The 19076-nt window shown below is 32.9% G+C and overlaps 1 protein-coding gene across 1 annotated transcript; it reads right to left on the bottom strand.

Annotated features, from left to right (window-relative positions):
• Positions 1-931: 931 nt before the first annotated feature.
• Positions 932-10933, bottom strand: LOC145330182 (trypsin eta-like). The gene is made up of 15 exons (XM_080174781.1): positions 10811-10933; positions 10224-10321; positions 8910-9000; positions 8251-8317; positions 7558-7749; positions 6606-6628; positions 6293-6362; positions 5525-5605; positions 4905-4962; positions 4398-4480; positions 4094-4230; positions 3603-3660; positions 3120-3181; positions 2218-2335; positions 932-1370 (listed from the first exon to the last, which is right to left on the bottom strand). Exons 1-15 carry the CDS (start codon positions 10903-10905, stop codon positions 1233-1235), a joined length of 1371 nt encoding a protein of 456 aa, XP_080030907.1. The 5' UTR covers positions 10906-10933; the 3' UTR covers positions 932-1232.
• Positions 10934-19076: the final 8143 nt, after the last annotated feature.

Here is a 19076-nt window from a genome sequence, read left to right as displayed (position 1 = left end):
TATATAGATATTTTAATTTCTTGATTTTTTCATAAGCTAAATTAAATTCTATTTTGTGAATTTTTATCCAAACAAGTTTGCTTATGTCCATGGAAAGCTAAGTTTAAAGAAAAACTTGTAAATTTTTAGAAACCGTGAAAGATATGTTTTTTTCTTGCAATGGTTAAAAAATTTTTGTTTGAAGGTACTACTAATGATCTCGTAAATTACTGGTCAAAATTGGTTGTTCTTTAACATTTTTTTGGGGGTGGTTTTAGGCTATTTACTTGACCTCTTTACCCCCCCCCTAGAAGCTTAAAAGAGGGAAGCTTAAAAAATGTTGAATAGTTATTTATCTCATTCTCTTTCCGTAGATAATAAAATGACAAATTTTAAGATCACAAAACATTGTCTGTAATATGATGCTATACATGATTTTTTAGTATGGCTTAGAACCAGTTCTAATCCAGCGGATATTGATCGGTTTCCATTAGGGTTGGGCCGGATACTTTTTTGGCCGGATACCGGATATCCGGCTGATTTCAAACGCCGGATATCCGGTAACCGGCCGGATATCCGGCAAATATCCGGTTATCCGGCCAAATTACCGGATATCCGGCCGGATAACCGGCCAAATTACCAGATACTAAGGTAGCAAAAAATTTTTTTTTCAGAAATCTTATATAAATTTACATAAAGTTAAACTTATTCAGAAAAATGTTCTTCTAGCTTCAATAATAAGAAAATTATAGCCATTTAAAATTTTAAAAAGCAGAGATTTTTGGTGTAAAGTATAAAAAATTATAGAGCCGGATATCCGGCTGGATAGTTTCAATATCCGGTATCCGGCCGGATATTGAAAATGGCCGGATATCCGGCCACACCGGATATCCGGCCCAACCCTAGTTTCCATGCCATACTGGAAAGTAAAATACAAACTTATTACAAATTTATTTCAGAATTAGCCTAATACATATGCATTCAGGTACATTTAATATTTTTTTTACATACAGGGTGTTTCAAATTGTTCATGGTCCATAAATCTTTAAAAGTAAGGCCTATGAAAAAACCGGTTGTTTGTTGAAATAATCATTTTAAATATTTATAACATAAATGTACCATAACAGGTTTTCCAAATATGTAAAGCATTCTTTATAATCGTTTTTTTACTATGCATATCTAAGTTTTTAAAAAAATAATTTTTCTTGAAACACCCTGTATATAAACATGTAAAATAATCATTTAATTAAAATTTAAACCATATTTTGTTGTACCCAGCCAGTATATCTAGAAACATCAGTGTAAATGCCAGCATATCCAGGTTGTGCACACCCAATACCCCAGCTCACTAGTCCAGCCAATACATACTCTTCCTCAGTTTCCAGTTCGCCCTGAAATATAATAATTACCAGAGATCTAAAGGGATAAGACAATGGCCGATAAATTTATGCACATCCCCAATGATGATACACAAAATTACCCCCTCTGTAGCATAATTGTAGTGGTTGAAACGTTTGAACACTCAACTTAACTAAAGTCCCCAAAGTTGTTAAGCCAATGAATGAGAAAACGTTATTATAAAACTTTGGGGACTCATGTAATAAACAGCCCATTGTCACAATAATTACACAGAAGAAGAAAAATAACTGAAAAATCTTTTTCCAGTACGGCTTACTAAATTGTTATTTGCAACAAATAATCATAATACATGTTTTAGTACAGAAGCTACTCTATAGTTAACTTTGTGTTTCCGTTAGTCAGTCAGCCCGTAACGTCATTGGGGAAATGTATTTTTTTTCGACTGCTATTGAAGATAGACAGCCAAAATATTTAGCGAAGGTTACCATGACATATGCATATATAATCTATGCATTGTTTTGTCCGTCTGGCTGTCGGTCATTCTTTAAAATACCTTTTATTCTTATCAACTTTTTGAACCGTTTGAAGATTAATTGTGCCATATTTCCTGTAAATGTTATCTTTAGTTGGACAAATAGATATTTCAGCATGGCTTTGAACCCGATTAATATCCACTGGATTAGAATCGGTTCTAAGTTATACTGAAAAATCATGTATCGTATCGTATTATATGCAGTTTTCTACTAATATAAAAATGTACAATCATAATATCATAACAAGTTTTGTACATTTTTATATCTGCGGAAAGCTGTTTATAATACGATGCGATAAATAAATATACCTAGTTTTAAAGTATCTACGAACGAGAATGAATTTTACCTCCTCAGTTGAAATTGCATTTTGAGTTTGGTCAACTTGACCAAATTGTTCCCAGAAAACTGGAGGCGGAGACTTCCACCAATTATTTCCAAATATCATGTCAAGAAATAGCCTTTGTCTGAAAAAATTATAAATCTTTGATACAAAGTAGAACTATGTCTGTCCGTTCATATGCCTGTCCAGATATTATCGCTGTCCAATGGAATCAATAGGCTCCTTTTTTCAGGGATAATACCTATTGTTCAACGGATGTTTTAGTTATTTTCTTGGGGACTGGAAGCAATCCCCCCTCCCCCTTCCCTTAATAATCTACACTGGGGATGGTTGAACTTAAACTAACCCTTTGTAGAAGGTACTGACATCAAAGTCTAACTATTGCAGGCACCAAACTCTTTGATTGCATGCCTTTGGCCTAGAAATTAAATCTGTGCATGATTATAATAATTGCGCTTGTTTTGGACAAATGAATTTCTCGTTAACACCGCAGTTATCTAAAACCTTCAACGTCTTTAGTTATGAAGCGGTATCATCCTTATACTAAAGTAACAGGATGTTTGTGTGTCTGTGTGTTTGTTTGTACCGAAGGATCTCGCTAACCGCTGAACCAATCGGGTTCTCCTTAACAGAGTAGCTTCTTATAGGTCCCGGAAAGGTTTATAACTATTTTGGGGGAGGGTACCACCACCCTTCCAAGAGAAATAATAATAAATAGAAATTTTTATTTTAAGTATAGAGACTCCTACGTAACATTGCGAGGTATCGTATAAAGGACTCTTACGCAACATATCGTAGAAACTTGAACGCATTAAAAAAAAAAACATTTAAAGTGCCACTAGAGCCGCTAGTATAAAAAATAGTATTATGATTTTATGATAATTATCCTTGGATAAAATGAAATTTACCTTTGTGCTAGCAGCATTTCTAACTGTGTTTTTGAATATACCAATGGTCCTCCGCTATCTCCCTAAATGATTTATTTAATTCAAATAAAAATCTACACAATTATGTTTGCCATAATTGGAAAGTCCCATTGACCATTAACCCACCCCTGAAGATTTGTGAATTGGATTTCAGTGTGTTGTAGAAGTATGGAAAATTTCATATGATTGTGGGCTAGTTTGAGGCTATTTTTAGGAAAGATAGTAATGATCAAGTAAAGAAGACCATATGGATATAAATTAAAATATGTATAGCAAGTAATATTTCTGGTAACGATATAAAGTTGTTGCTTATTCTATATCTTTTACAGGAATTATTATGCAAAGTTTGAAATCTATAGGACAATGTTTAAATTAATAATAAAAGCTATAAGTTACGGATGGACGGACGTTCGAAAGATCCCACTAGTCGGCATGATTCGCTTTTGTAAACAGCACAATGTATACCTGGCAAGAATCAATACCTCCATCCAGATCTCCAGCACATAACATTCCTTTGTATATCCTAAAAATAAAAGTTTTACATTTTATTATAACCATTTTTTGAATTTATTAGAGGCTACACCCATAGATGCTTCTAGAGGCACTTAAGAGAAAAGTCGAAGATTAAGTAGACCCTCACTTTTAAAATGAAAACATAATGTAAACCCTTCTTGGTGGTAAGGTAAAAGGAGTTATTTTTTCCAGGGAAGGTTTATAGCTATTTTTAAGAAGGATCCACCACTCAAACAGGAGAAAACGTCTCTATAAAAAATGTCACTCCCCTAATTTTTCACATATCTTTTTAAAATTTAAATTGAAAGTTAGGGAAGAGTCGCCTCCTCCCCTATTTCAAGTTCCCCCAGAGGCCTCAATGAGCGTATAACTGCTATCAAATGATACAGTGAAAACTTTTAAATTTCTACTTTCTTACATGATGATGAAAACAAAAAACTTACAAATATGGAGACATGGCTCTTTGGCATTTTTTAAATGGCACATAAGGCACGTCAACATCATAGAGAAGGTGGGACAGGTCTCCCCCTTCAGCCAAAGTACCCCACCCCATCACAGTCAGTTTCAGGGAAGGATTTCTCTAAAAATAAAAATATTTTTTTTTACCAATTTTGAACATTAATACTTATATAAACTAAAGGAATTGTCTGTAGTACGATGATATATATAATTTTTCAGTATGGATTAGAGCCGGTTCTAATCCACCGGATACTAATCGGTTTCAAATCGATACTAGAAAATAATTACCTCCAAAATAGAAATGTCCTCCATAAGTGTGATTTTCTTAAGGTGAGCTAGAGGTGCAATTGGTTCTTTGAGGATTAACAATGCTAAAACAGATAATTTGTTATTTTCAAATCAAAATATGTCAGGAATAACGTATAGCCAACAAGCTAAATAAATCCAAAATAATATTTGGGGGGCAGATAAAAGTCGCAGTGTTGCCCCCCAACGATAGCTGAAAATCAGTTATAGGTTTCGTGATTTTCCCCCGAATTGATTTCCTTGTTGGTATAATCTGAAAATATATAGAAGTTTGTTCTCTAGGTTTAGTCTCTATAATGCCCAAACTTCAAATAGTTTCCTTTAATCATTTAATCATTTACTCTATTTTGATTATTTTAACCTTTTTCATAGACCAACAAAAAAATATTTTCGTTTCTATAAATTAATGGCTTGGCAACCGCAGTACTGCTTTAAAAATAGACACTTCAATAATTTGAAGCATCAGAGCCCTGTAAAAATAAATTTTACCTATATCATTTTCAAATGTTGATTCTCTGTAGCTGGGATGAGTTATAATTCGTTCAATCTACAAAGAAGAAATATTTTTATGATACAGTTGAAAACAAGAATAACTTATACACAAAAAATTATGAAATATATCTGCAAAAGAAAAATTCCACCAAAATCTTGCTTTGCTGTACTTTTATTTCATTTCACAGGTTAAAAGCATATTGCTAATGGATTTTGGGTGTGGTACAATTATTTTGGTTGTCTTGAACTTAAGGCACTAAAACTAACGAAACTTTTCTTATTTTGGCTAACTTTTAAGACATTTGGCCGTTATTTGTTTCTTTTTACTTACATCTGGTTATTCTTCGATATTAAATTAACAATTTCTATAAGAAAAATGTTTAGTTTGGTAAATTTAAGTGAATAAATTAAACTTATCAAACAAACATTTTCCTTCTTTAAGCTCAATCTTATTTTTCTTGCCTGAAATTTAACAAATATTACACCTATTGAATTGTTAGATAATTCGTTTTTTAAGACAATTAAGTCAAAGCTGTAGTAATGGATTAATTACTAATCTTTCCATCCATCTATCCCTGATTTCATTGCTGTGCTACTTCTGTTCAAGTTATACTTACATCAATAGATATCTCCCCATCTTCTTTCTTTCTAGTGTCATGTTCTCCTACTTGCACCTGTAGATCCTTTGCTTTATCATACTGAAATAAACAAGATATCTATATATAGATGTATATACAGACAACTACCTCCCTTCCTATTTCAATGATCCTTTTTGTCTGCTGCTAAATTATTTTCTGCTACTTGGCTGTGATAATATAAGCGACACCATTGGTTGATTTTCAATGACCCAATAGAAAGGTTACACAAGGTTGATGCAGGAGATACTGTTATTTAACCCTTTCTCCCTCTAGTGTTTTACTCTAATAAATAAATAATCCTTTCATAAAAGTAAAATGATATCTATGAGTCTGTCTGCATGCATCAAAGAAACTGGCTAACCACTGAACTTATATGTTTCTCCTTTACAGTGTAGCTTTTCAAAGGTCCTGGAAAGGTTTCTAAATATTTTGGGGAAGGGTATTAACATCCTTACATGAGAAATCATCCATAGAAAAAATGACTTCCCAGCTAAATTTTTAAAAAGTTGTTTTTTAAGCTAAAATTGTACACCCCTCCCCCACCCCCCAATTCAATTACCCCTAGAGGCTTAAGGGCGTAGCAGCTTGTTTACAATGTAGTAAGTAGTATATTTGTAGGTAGTATGTATGACTATTAAGATTTGTAAGGCTTGTTGGAGATTATTAGTTGTGAGAACTTACAATGTATGTTTTTTTTTCTGGGGCGAGGATGGGGGGGGGGGGAGGGGTTATAATTGTAATACTTACTAGAACACAATGTGCAGCAGTTATAACAGTTCTGGCAGAAATAGCAGCTCCCCCACAGTAATGTTCAGGCCTATAATTTTAACAACTCGTGAATTAAATCAAGCAAATAAATCCCCATTAAATCATTAAATAAGGTATTTTGTAACATTAAAACTTTATAAAATTAGTCATTTTTAAAATAGGAATTTTTAAATTAGGTGTTTTGTCCCCACTTTAATTAAAGTTGTATTTCATATTTTTTAATAAGGTGCAAACTGTACTGATAAAAATGCGCAAAATATTATGAAATCATATTTTTGACAAATATACTTACTGTTTTCCTCTTTCTTTGAATCTAGAACCAAAAGACATTTAAACAAGGATGACAACATCCATAAGTAGCGAAGCTCAAATTTTATTGATAGACATCAGGAAAAATAATTTTTTGAGTATGTTAAAAAGACCTAAGTGAAATAAATCACGAAACCTTTTAAAAATGTATAATATCTTTTGAAGCATTAAGCTAAGAAGAAAAACGTAAAATATAGGAATCGATCTAGCACCCCAACAAATAGCAAGTCTTTAATAAACTTGGTAACAATATGTATAATGTTGACCTTATTAATCCCTAAAAATTCCAGGTGCTTATCTTGAACAGGAGTCGAAAAAATCATGAAAACTTGAAAAACTAGGAATCGATCTAGCACCCCAACCAATTATCATAACTTAAAAAAGCTGTATAAAAAATGTGTAGAATGTTGACCCAACCAATCCCTAAAAATTCCAGCCGTTTATCTTGAACAGGAGTTGAGATAATCATGAAAACTTGAAAAACTAGGAATCGATCTAGCACCCCAATCAAAATACAAATCTTAATGAAACTTAGTAAAAATATGTAGGATGCAAATTTACTTAATCTCTGAAAATTTCAGTTGTCTTGAAAAGGAGTCGAGAAAATTATAAAAACAAAAAAATCTAGGAATCGATCTAGCACCCCAATTAACAAACAGATGGACAAAACAATGTATAGATTAGATGCGCATATGTCATGGGAATCTTCACTAAAAATTTCAGCTGTCTATCTTTAATAGGAGCCGAGAAAATCACGTTTCCCCCACTTTGTCTCAGACAGATGGACGGACGGACATTTCGAATTATAGAGTAGCTTCGCTACTAAATATATCAAATAAAATCCAACAAGTATGATTACGTCCAAAAATAAATCTAATTGTATCATAATACTATAAAAAAAATTAACAAATATTCTTTAATTTGTCTTTTTCCCTGAGTGAAGTAATAAAGCTGTACTCAGCTTTCTCAACAACATTGCCACCAACAATACGGCCTCTAGTGTTAGCATCCTCAACAAGTATCTCCTGAGGAATAGATCTTCCTTGTCCTGTTTCTAGGGAAGCTTTGGCTGAGTTTGGAAGATTTTTTAGTAAGTCCTCCTTGATGCTTTCTGCTTCCTTGGATATCTATAATATGGATCAACTTTGATTTCAAATAAAATAGAAGATAGGTTATGACTTGGTTTATTATAGAACAAGTTTAAAACCCGCGACCGTGGCTCAACTCATAGCGCATCCGCTCGTTGTCGGTAGGTGATAGGTTAGAATCTCGGCTTAAACACTGCGTCATTACTAAAGATGTTAAAAATGGTTCCTACGGCTATTAAGTCAGGTGCGCGACATGAATAGTTAGAGTAGAGGGAATGCCTTTGCCCATAACAGGCGCAACTCATTACCATGCACAGTTAGGACTTCTCAGACAAAGGTCGTGCAATCAAAAGGTTGGTTGTGTGATAGGCGAATGGACGCTTCAAACTGCAATGAACAGCGTCGGCAAAATTTTCACAGCCAAGAGGCTACAAAAAAGAAGAAAACGATTTGCTAGCAGACGAAAAAGGTTTCTAACTTAGGGATCCAGTAAGTAATCTGATTATACATCTATACTATAAATTTATTGTGTTGACGTACCTGTACAGAGAGTAGACCTTCAGCTAGATCATTTCTTTTTCTTGTCACTTTAAATTTTTTAGAACTTCTAAATACATCATCATGCAGTAATTAAGGGGTTAAATAAAAAAATTGTTAATTTGCAACAACAAAAAATTTTGTTTATGTAGTTATAGTGCCACTATAATTACAAAGTATGTGCAGTGAAAGGCAGCCGAGCGTCAGAATGGATATGAACCCCTTACAATTTTAAAAATCAGCTGGAAGTCTAAACCTGTCCCAAATGCAGCATTACCTTTTTTCAATAAAAGCATCCTAACGGGTTGAAATTTGAGGCTTAGTCGCAGCTGACACAGAGCTGCCAAACACACAGTATTTTTATCCCACTTTTAAGAAAAACCTTTCTTTCAGAAGGCTTGTTTTAAATATATATTATAACTATCACGGTATGGCTTTTCAGTTACTTGGTAATTCTAGTACCACATTTTCTTCAAGTGTTTAAGAGTTTCACTTTATTAACAACTAGCGGCTACGCCCCTAGAGGCCTCGATCGGTTCAGCGGTTAGCAAGATCCTTCGGTACAAACACACAAAAACACAAACAAACAAACAGACATCCTGTTACTTTAGTATAAGGATTATTTTATTTTAGGTTTTTAAACAATGTTTACTGAACGATACCCTGTTTCAAGCTGATGATATAGACAGAATGGTAATCTATATTTCGTACACCAATTCTTCCAAAGGTCCTGGATACCTCCCAAAGATCTATCTAAAAATATTGAAGCTCTTTATGACGTCATACAATACAAATTACCAATACACAGACTAAATTACCAATGGCAGGCCAGTATATATTTTAACTGCAGGCCAGTCTGACGCAGTTTTTATAGGCACTATAGTAAGCTTCCAAAATATTGGTTTAAACATCTTTTAACTTCTAATAACTTTTTTGTGTAGCGAAGATACTCTATATTGTCCGTTCGTCTGTCTGTCTGTAAGAGACCGTTAGGGGGAAAAGTAAAATTCTAGACTGCTTTTCAAGATATACGGCTGGAATTATTATAAAGCTTCCAGTATACAATTTACTTGTTCTGTTGGTCATACTACAAATGACAAATACAATTTATTTCATAGAAAAAAGTTTTGTCATTTTTTACTATATGTGTAGTTATGTGCAGGGGCGTCCAAGCTTTTTTATTTGGGGGGGGGGGGGGGGGTAAAATTTTGAAATTAAAATTTTTTGGGGGAAGGGGGTAATCTTTATTTTATAGAGGCATTTTTTTATTGGGGAGGGGGGGGGGTAAAAATTGAAAATCCAAAATTTTGGGGGGGAGGTTAATCACCCCTTTACCCCCCTCTTGGACGTCTATGGTTATGTGTTAAGTTTTTTAAACACATAATATCTGCTCACTAATTTACTTTATCCCTTGGTCAATCAACAATTTTTGTACTTAACTACTTATGAGTGTTGTCATCCTTGTTTTAGGTGTTTATAGTCGATTAATTTTTCTTAAACTATAAACAAAAAAATCCATGCATAATGATAGCATAAAATACACAATACTTAATATGGATATATTGCGCTTTTACATAGATGCTACGCTTATAACAGTGTTCCGATGCTTTCTTAAAGTAATGGAAACAATTGTCAAAGAAGTTTTCTAAAATAGTTTGAAATTTGAATATTAAAGTAAAACAATAGGTAGGGGTTAAATTTTTGTGTGATGGTGGTGTGAGGATCCTTTGCCGACTTTCAATTGGGTCTCTCCTTTCATAGCGTCGGAAATATTAACACTTTAAAGTCGCTAAAGAGCAGAAAGAGTTTTGCTAGCAGACGAAAAGGTCCCCACTACTGGAACTGTTTGGGTTATGAATATGCATCTATACTTATACATTCATTCTTTGAATTTGATATTATTTGCGATATAGGCTATCCGTTACGACAGACGAACACACCCTAATATAAAAATTAATTTTTAAAGAAGTCTTTACCTATAAAAGTGGCAGATTTATCTTCACTGGTATCAGCTCTATCAATTTCTTCTTTCAGTGATCTCAAATTTTCTGATTTACCATCAGCTGGAAGTGATCTTTAAATAGATGATATATATGTACAATCTTTTAAGACAAACAAAGATGATTATGTCCATAAATAGTCCAGGAATAACAAACTAACATTAAATTTAAATTTGGGATTGCCTGCAGCCTGCCTTCACCTTTTTACACCCACTATGGGTTTCACAACCCCGCGGGTGAATCATTATGTTCGCGACTATTGTAGGAGCTAAATAAGTTACGGCAATAAAAGTGAAACAACGTTACAACGCTTCGCCGAATTAACCCAATGACGTCACTCGGCATAGTTTGGAAGAGCGTTGGAAATTTTGCCCACTTTTTTGAGACTATATAGGCTGCTTCAAGTTAAGGTCACTTTTTATAGAGTTAATCTTAAGTTTCATTAAAAATTATCATAAATAAAATCATATTTTCAACAAACTTCTTTGACAGTCGGAAAGACAAACGCGCAAACGAAAAATTATATTTATAGAGTAGCTGCGCTACTTGAAAATTGTCCCTGCCTTGTTAAGAACCAAGATTGTTGGCGGTCAGCTCCAGTAAAAAATGCCTGAACCGCTATGGCGCAGCAGATCACAAACATACACCTAGTTATCATCCTTGTTATATTCTAACTGACATCTTTCATGATGCGGTCAATGATCAGTTATTTACCAATTTACAGCTAAAAATAAATGAATAAAAAGATCACAGTGAAAAATATTGGTCAAAAATTATATTTTTGATAAATATAATTTGACAGGGCTGTATATTATTTTTTACAGGCAAAGCTTTTCTATAATTAGAGCCTGCACGTTCGTACGTAACGCATAGCTCTTGATTTAGGCCTACTGATTCCTGTCACAGTTAGGTAAAACTTAGAAATCGTAACAACTCTATAATCTCTTAGAGAAAGTCCGTGCGTCCATTGAAAAAATGCTAATATTTTATGATACAATCCTATTAATCTGATTTTCTGTAACAATGACTCCTAGGACAACAAAGTCCAAATTATACGAGATGAATCTCTATTAAAAGTCCTAAAAATAAGAGTATGTCATTAAACAGTAACCTGCAAGTACACAATTTTACAAAAAAAATACATTTATATTTTGCTTTCAAGTTCTGACACTCTACAAGTGTTAATGTCCCTTTTTTCTTCCGTCCTTTTTTGGAGATCTCTTTATTGTATGTTGTCATTCTTGTTTTATATATACTTAAAGTAAAGCTACCCCAAGCTGCTAATTTATCTGTTAGTTTGTTAGATTACCTTACCTGGTCAAAATTTTGTGTAGATATTATGTCGTTACAAGTCATTTTGATTACGTTATATCAAAAATATATCAGCAATGACTACTTATAGCTTTTTGTAAACAAACAATTTTTGCAAATTTTGACCTGTTTCAGCCCATTGTTACCTAGGCATTATTATAACAATTGACCTGTTATTCAAAACTATAAATAGACGGCGCAATTTTTTTATTTCAATAGACGGTCAATTTGTACAATGCACCAAAGGGATCCAAAGGGATAAGACAATGGCTGCTATATTGATTTACATCCCCAACCATGATATACAAAATTACCCCTTCTGTAGAAATATTTGTACATTTAACTTATTTAACCAACCAACCAAATCTATAAAAGTCTACAAATGAATAATAAACCATTATCATAATACTTTGGGGACCAGTGTATTAAACAATGTCCCCTCCCTACATGACAGTAAGAATTAACTTTTTTAAATATATTCTTTCAATAAACAAAGATTTGGGGTTTTTATCTTTACATGGAAACAGGGGAGGATGGTGCCTTCTTGAACCAATGAAATGACTTAAAATTAACGACTGTCATGTACATAGACGTCCAAGGGGGGGGGGGGGGTAATGGGGCGATTACCCCCCCCCCAAACGAATTTGGGCACCCCCAAATTTTTTTTTCATTTTACCCCCCCTATTTAAATTTAACCCAACCATTTAGGAGGGGGTATTTACCCCCCCACACAATTTGGGGGGGTAAATACCCCCCCCCCAAAATAAAAAATCTGTAACAAAAAAAAATTTTGCGCGCTTCGCGCGCATTTTTAACACTAAATTTTTAATAAAATTTAAATTACCCCCCCAAAAAATTTTACCCCGGGGGTAAATTTTGGGGAGGGTAAACAAATTTTACCCCTGCCAACAGATTTCAGGGGGGGTAATTACCCCCCCAAAAAAATTTTTACCCCCGGGGTAAAAATTTTACCCCCCCAAAACCGAATTACCCCCCCCTTAAAATAATTTTACCCCCCCCAAAATAAAAAGCTTGGACGCCCCTGGTCATGTATAATTTTCTTGTAAAATTTGTTTCTTAAATGTTGATGTAAGTTAGTAATATTTTAGTGTTAAAAAAACGCATTAAAGCACATTAAACAAATTGTACAAGACTCAATGAAACTGTATTGACGAATAGAATAATATTTTGAATGGAATTATTTTGTGTTACTATCAGAAATCCCATTATTTTAACACCTTGCTGACTATCACCCCTTTTTCCTTTTTTTATTCATCCCCATTATTATTGTCCCTTTAAGTATGACCGTAGGATTAGTGGACCAAATAATGCCATTTCTCGCGGACGTACGCGGTCAAGCGTCATGTTGGAAGGGTGACGATTTCCGATCCCAGATTTCGCGATTTGAGAAAAATTCATATTTGTATTACAGCTAATTAAATAATCTTGCAAGCACCGCTTTTGTTTTATAGGAAACTGAGATCTGAAATTTGCCTCACCCTTCCAACATGACGCTTGACGGCGTACAACCGCGAGAAATGGCATTGTTTAGTCCACTATCGACCATGGGAAGGAAGGAAGGATGATCAACAACAACAACAAGTGGTGGGGGGGGGGGGGAGGGGGGTAGGAGGATGATGTTGTGGGGTTAAAATTTAGGGAGGAGATTTTAATAAAATAAAGTGATACTTATTACTTAAATGAATTAGTATTAGAGTTATAAAGGAAGATTATTACTTAAATTATTTTTTTCATTGATAAGTCTAAGAAAGCGTAGCAACTTTGTAATCATAACTAACATGTAACTTGCCTGTTTGTCTATTTCAAATATGTTTTTAAAACTTTTTTGAAAATATTTTCATATTATCTGATTATTCTATTCAATGGATTCCTAGTAGACCGTAAGGTAATTATCGAAGCATCTCTATAACGTTAACTGTGAAATAACAACGATGACAACATCCATAAAAGCGAATCTCTAAAACAGTTGGACAAACAGACATTAACACTTGTATAATGTAAGAACTGAATAATCAGAATGTAAATGTATAAGAGTCGAAGCAAAATTGTAAGTAAATTTGTTGAAAAACTGCTTGATACAGGATAATGTTTATGGACATACTTACATTTTTAGGACTTTATTATAGAGTTGCCTCGCTTATAATATTGTACTTTGTTGTCCCAGGAATCAGTATACCAAAAATCAGACTAATCGGATAAATACAAATTTGTTGTTAAAAATGTAAAAAAAAATTAACATGTTTAAAATGGACGTACGGACATTCTGGTAATGATTATAGAGTTACTACGCTTTCTAACTCGTACCTAACTTTTACAGGAATCACCATGCAAAGTTTGAAATCGATAGGACAAATCTAACATGCCTAAATTAACGAAAAAAGCTATCCGTTACGGACGGACGGACCGACCCTATTTATAGAAAAGCTTCGCCTTTAAAAACTATCATTAGGATTTAAAATATAAATTTTCTTTGATTTGGTTCAGCATATTTTTTTCATTCCTACTTATTTGTAAATTTATATACTGTTAATTCTACGATATTTTTAGATTTTAGATAAAATAAAATTATCGTTCTTATTAAGATAACAAGGATGACAACATCCATAAAAGCGAAGCACTGAAACGGTAGGACAAACGGACATTAACACTTGAATAGTGTCAGAACTGAATAATCATAATATAAATTCATAGGGGTCAAATCAAAATTGTAAGTAAATTTGTTAAAAAACTGCTTGATACAGGATAATGTTTATGGACATACTTACATTTTAAGGACTTAATTATAGAGTTGCTTCGCTTATTACATTATACTTTGTTGTCCTAGGAATCAATATACCAAAAATCAGATCAATCAGATGATTAGTTCACATAAAAATTTTATGTTAAAAAAGTAAAAAAATCAACATGTTTAAAATGGACGTACGGACATTCTGGTAATGATTATAGAGTTGCTACGCTTTCTAAATCGTACCTAACTACTAAAGGAATCACCATGCAAAATTTGAAATCGATAGGACAATTCTAACATGCCTAAATTAATGAAAAAAGCTATCCGTTACGGACGGACGGACGGACCGACCCTAATTATAGAAAAGCTTCGCTTTTAATAAGGCTTATTTTAATGGTAACCTATTTTTCCTTGCCCCTTAGAAAGTAATTATGAAATTATTAAGGTCAACAACCACCAAAAAAAGAAAAAGCACAAGCATCTACTATTATTTATAATCCCGATCTGGGAGGGAGGAGACAATTGACTGTAAATTAATTCGGTATCCAAAGTTATTGAATATTACAAACTAGCAGTTTACAAATTGGTCCACTGACAAATATAATCTACAGAAGGGATAATTTCGTTCATCAGTAATTTGATTTAATGTTCATTGTCTTATCTATTTGGATCCTATAAAATTGTTGCAAGGATGGCAACATCATAAATGCGAAGCTCTGAAACGGTAAGAAAAATGACACTTACTGAGTGGAGAATTGTTTAAGCTGAATATAAATGCAGAGTTTAAACAAAATTGTAAATTTTGATTTTAGAGAAAAAAATTGTCAAAAGAGTAAAAAAATATCATGTTTTGATGCACACACTGACATTCGGGTAACAATTATAGAGTTGCTTCTTTTTTTAAAAGTACCTTACCACCTTAGATAAAACCATACCAAGTTGAAATCGATAGGACAATTCTAACATGCTTAAATTAGTTATAAAAGCTATCCTTCACAGAGAGACAAACGTGTGAACGGACCAAATCTAATAATGGAAAAGCTTCACTTTTAGAAAGGTATTAAGGATTTATTGATCCACACAATTTTAAAAACATTTCTCGTATTCATTCGAATCCGGTGGATAGGAACCGGTTTCATCCATACAAAAAAACGATGTCTAGCACCGTATTATATCCAGCTTTCTACGAATATAAAAATGTACAATCATAAGATTAATACCAGTTTTTTTAGCCGGTGCCTTCGGCACCTCGGGGCTAAAAAACTGGTTTTAATCTTATAATTGTACACTCTATATCCGCGGAAAGCTGTTTATAATACGATGCGAGAAATAACTATTATGATAGAGTAGCTTGGCACCAAAAATTGTGTTTTGGGTTAGCAGTATGTATATGGGAAAACATAAGTTGTGTTCCCACATTTTAATCCTTTAAATTGGAACATTTATCTTTCTTACAACTATAATTGTTCAACAGACCTATTATATTACAGAGACAAGAAAATTATCCTTTTTAATAGCGTAGCTATTAAGTATCATTATTTGTAATCATTTTTTAATCATTATAATCATTTTTTAATGAGCAAGGAAAAAAAGATTATACTATAAAGTACAAATGTACATGCTAAAAAATAAACTTTCTTGTATTCATTCTATCGTCTATATATTCAGCCAAAGGCACCCCCAAAGTTTTGGTAAACTCTAAAGCTTTTGAAATCCCCCCCCAAAAAATTCTGGTGCTTCGTGGCATGGTTCAGAGCTCTTTGACCTATGTTCTTACAAATCAGGTAATTGATTTTACATTTCACACTGAAAAGTGAGTTTTTATCCAGTAAAAAAATAAAAGGTTACTCCTCCCAAATGTAAGTTTATAACACACTATCCCCTGCTATGGGCGAAGGCATTCCCCATAGTCCTACTATTAATTCTACAATCTGACATAGCAGCAGTATTATCCAATTTTAATATCATTATGAGTGCTGAGTTGAGATTCGAACCCATAACCTCCCCGTTATTGACGAGATTAAGAGCTACGTGTTAAGCAACGGTAAAAAGAGTCAATTTATAGTAAACACACAGAAAAGAAAATAATAGCAACAAACAATACATATGAAAAAACTAAAACTCATAGATTGAAAATTAAAAAAGACTAAAAAAAGGAGAGAAAAAAAGATGGAACATGACACCACTCTGAAAGGAAATGTAATTCTATGAGAGTGCATTGAAATTAAAGTTCATATTATTCATAATGCAAGGTATACATTAACTCTGTGGTCAATTACACTCATCAGAATATCAGTTTTCCTAGTTAATTTACACATATATTAATACTTAAGCTGTCTTTGTTTATATACATATTATTTTTTTTATATATATTTACACCTATGCAGAGAAACATAAGTATATTATTATTTGCTTTGGTAGATGTCTACCATTATCGATTATCATTATTATCCAGTATTTAATACAAAAAAACTGATGATTGCTATATGTTTCTGAACATTCTGGCTCATCGTGAGCCCCGCCAAACTCACTCCTAACCCCAGCTAGAGGGTCCAATGTCATTTAATTTGACAATTTACTCAATATCTTTAACAAATGCTTAACACTATCATTATTTTTATGTGTTTTCGATTATTGATTATATTATTCTTTAAAATATTCATATTTTTTATCAAAATTTATGATGTGTTCCTTTTTATGAAATACTAGCTGATTAGAATGTATCTGTGTATCAGTCAGGCTGAAAATTGGGCAGAAAAAAGTAATAGGTCAATCACTATTGGTAATCATTTGCTAAATTATTTTCTGTAGTAAAACTTCCAGACATCTAAGTACATTGTGTTGCACTTTAGAAAATTGATAATGATATTGTCAACCCAAATAATGTTACTTAACCATTAAAACTTTTCAGACTAACAGTGAATGAATTGTATAAAGTAAATATTATACATAAAACAATTGTAGTTATAATTTTTAGAATTAGGTAAAAAAGATTAATGATTGTTAGTTTTATATTTACCATCCAAATTTATTTAATATTCTTTACTTTTCTCGTATTTATTCGGAACCGGTGGATTAGAGCTGGTTCTCATCCATATAAATAACCTATGTCTAGCTTTGTATTAAATCCAGTTTTCTACGAATATTAAAATGCAATCATAAGATTAAAACCAGTTATATCTGCAGAAAGCTGTTTATAATACAGTGCAAGAAATAACTATTCTTGAATCTAATCATACTTCTTATCTGGAAATCTGACAAGTTACATAACTTCTACTACTTCTTTATAATTATGCATATTTATAAATGTTAAATAAGCAAAAAGTTTACTTAGTGGATTTTTTAAGGATTTGACTATTTAATTGTGTATGATCATAATAAATTGTTGATAAAAATACTGACCAAACTTGTATGCATGTGGATAGAGTGAAAGTGGGGACAGACAAAAATAAACTTCTATAATCCCTAGAGAATGAAAAAGCCAATAAAAACTTTTTCTTCCCATGATAGAAAACTTTTGATTAGAACATTTTGTCAAAATCATAATAAAGTGAGTGTGTAGATATTTTAATATTAGTGGATTCTTTTTAGTAAAGAAATTATTTATATGAAATCAAATTAATTTTTCAAACTAAACCAAACATTTTCATAGTTTGAAATGATGTATAATAATGTAGTTTTCATTAAGAAAATAAGTAGAAATATGTTTTTATTACATCTAGATAGAATTAAAATAATTAGATAATTATTAGAACAGGAATAGGTAAATAGAAGATAATCAATCTTTCTCTTAATACAATATTGCACTTAGTCAACATATGATAGAATATTAGAATTGATTTTGATCTAAGTGGTTGAATCTAACCACTTTGAAACATAAACAGCACCAGCCCATCCATAGTCAAAAAGATCAGGAACAGATAAACCAACAAACAGACCAATCCATCCACCAAGCTCAGCAATAAAACTCCATAAGGTAAAAGTAGGGTATGATTTAGTGAGTAGGCTAACTGGGTCTATCTTAAAAGTGAAGGTTCTAGTAGTATTTCCAGTTGGTATAGCAGGTAAATGGTCCATGGTAAGAAAAGTAAACTGACATGGTACTAGGCAGTCATCTTGTTGGCGCAAGATTGTTGATGTGATGTTTAATAAATGCTGTCCAGCTTTATTAAACTCCTTTCTAGGGCAAATGTCTACACCTTCAAGATCTCTAAAAACAGATACTTTACTGTACAAGTATATTTGATACCTACCTAATGATTAAAGGGCGAAAATAGGTTTGATATAATATGAGCTTATTTTAAGCGTGCCTTTATATAGATTACTAGTGGCTTCGCCCCTAGCCTCTAGGGGCTATGCCCCAAGAGGTGATCAAAATTTATTTTTGGCAAAATACGTAAAAGGACCAAGGAAATCTTCTACAAAAAAAAAAATGGGGGGATTTTTTGTTATTGGGGGGGTTGGGGGTGTCCCACCCCCTAAAAAATAGCCTAAAACCACCACAGGACTAGTAGGTATATTCCCTGAAGAGTAGAATGCAATCAGTTCAGTGGTTACCGAGATCTTAAGGGACGGACGGACGGACAGATATACATACGGACAGACAGACTGAAATTGTTCTACTTTGTATTATAGATCTGATCCAATTGGACGGTATAATAACATCATTATGCGTAACCATTGTGGTTCCCTAAGAAATTCAATTATCCCTGCATGACACAAGGCTGCATAGAAAGGTTGAACTATAAAGCTTTTGTTCAATCATAGTC

Source organism: Acartia tonsa, chromosome 10 (assembly GCF_053477335.1).
Source record: "Acartia tonsa isolate MP-2025a chromosome 10, ASM5347733v1, whole genome shotgun sequence".
NCBI classification, from domain to species: Eukaryota; Metazoa; Arthropoda; class Copepoda; order Calanoida; family Acartiidae; genus Acartia; species Acartia tonsa.
The sequence above is the reverse complement of the archived record's forward strand: the minus strand, read 5'-3'. Positions and strand labels throughout refer to the sequence as shown.

Excerpts from the sequence above, each read along its gene's own strand:
- LOC145330182 (XM_080174781.1), bottom strand. The coding sequence starts at position 10,905 with ATGATAACTAGGTGTATGTTTGTGATCTGCTGCGCCATAGCGGTTCAG. Across the intron at positions 4,963-5,524 it reads ATGGGGAGATATCTATTGAT|ATTGAACGAATTATAACTCA; the intron begins GTAAGTATAACT and ends TCTTCTTTGTAG. Across the intron at positions 4,231-4,397 it reads AGGACATTTCTATTTTGGAG|AGAAATCCTTCCCTGAAACT; the intron begins GTAATTATTTTC and ends TTTTATTTTTAG.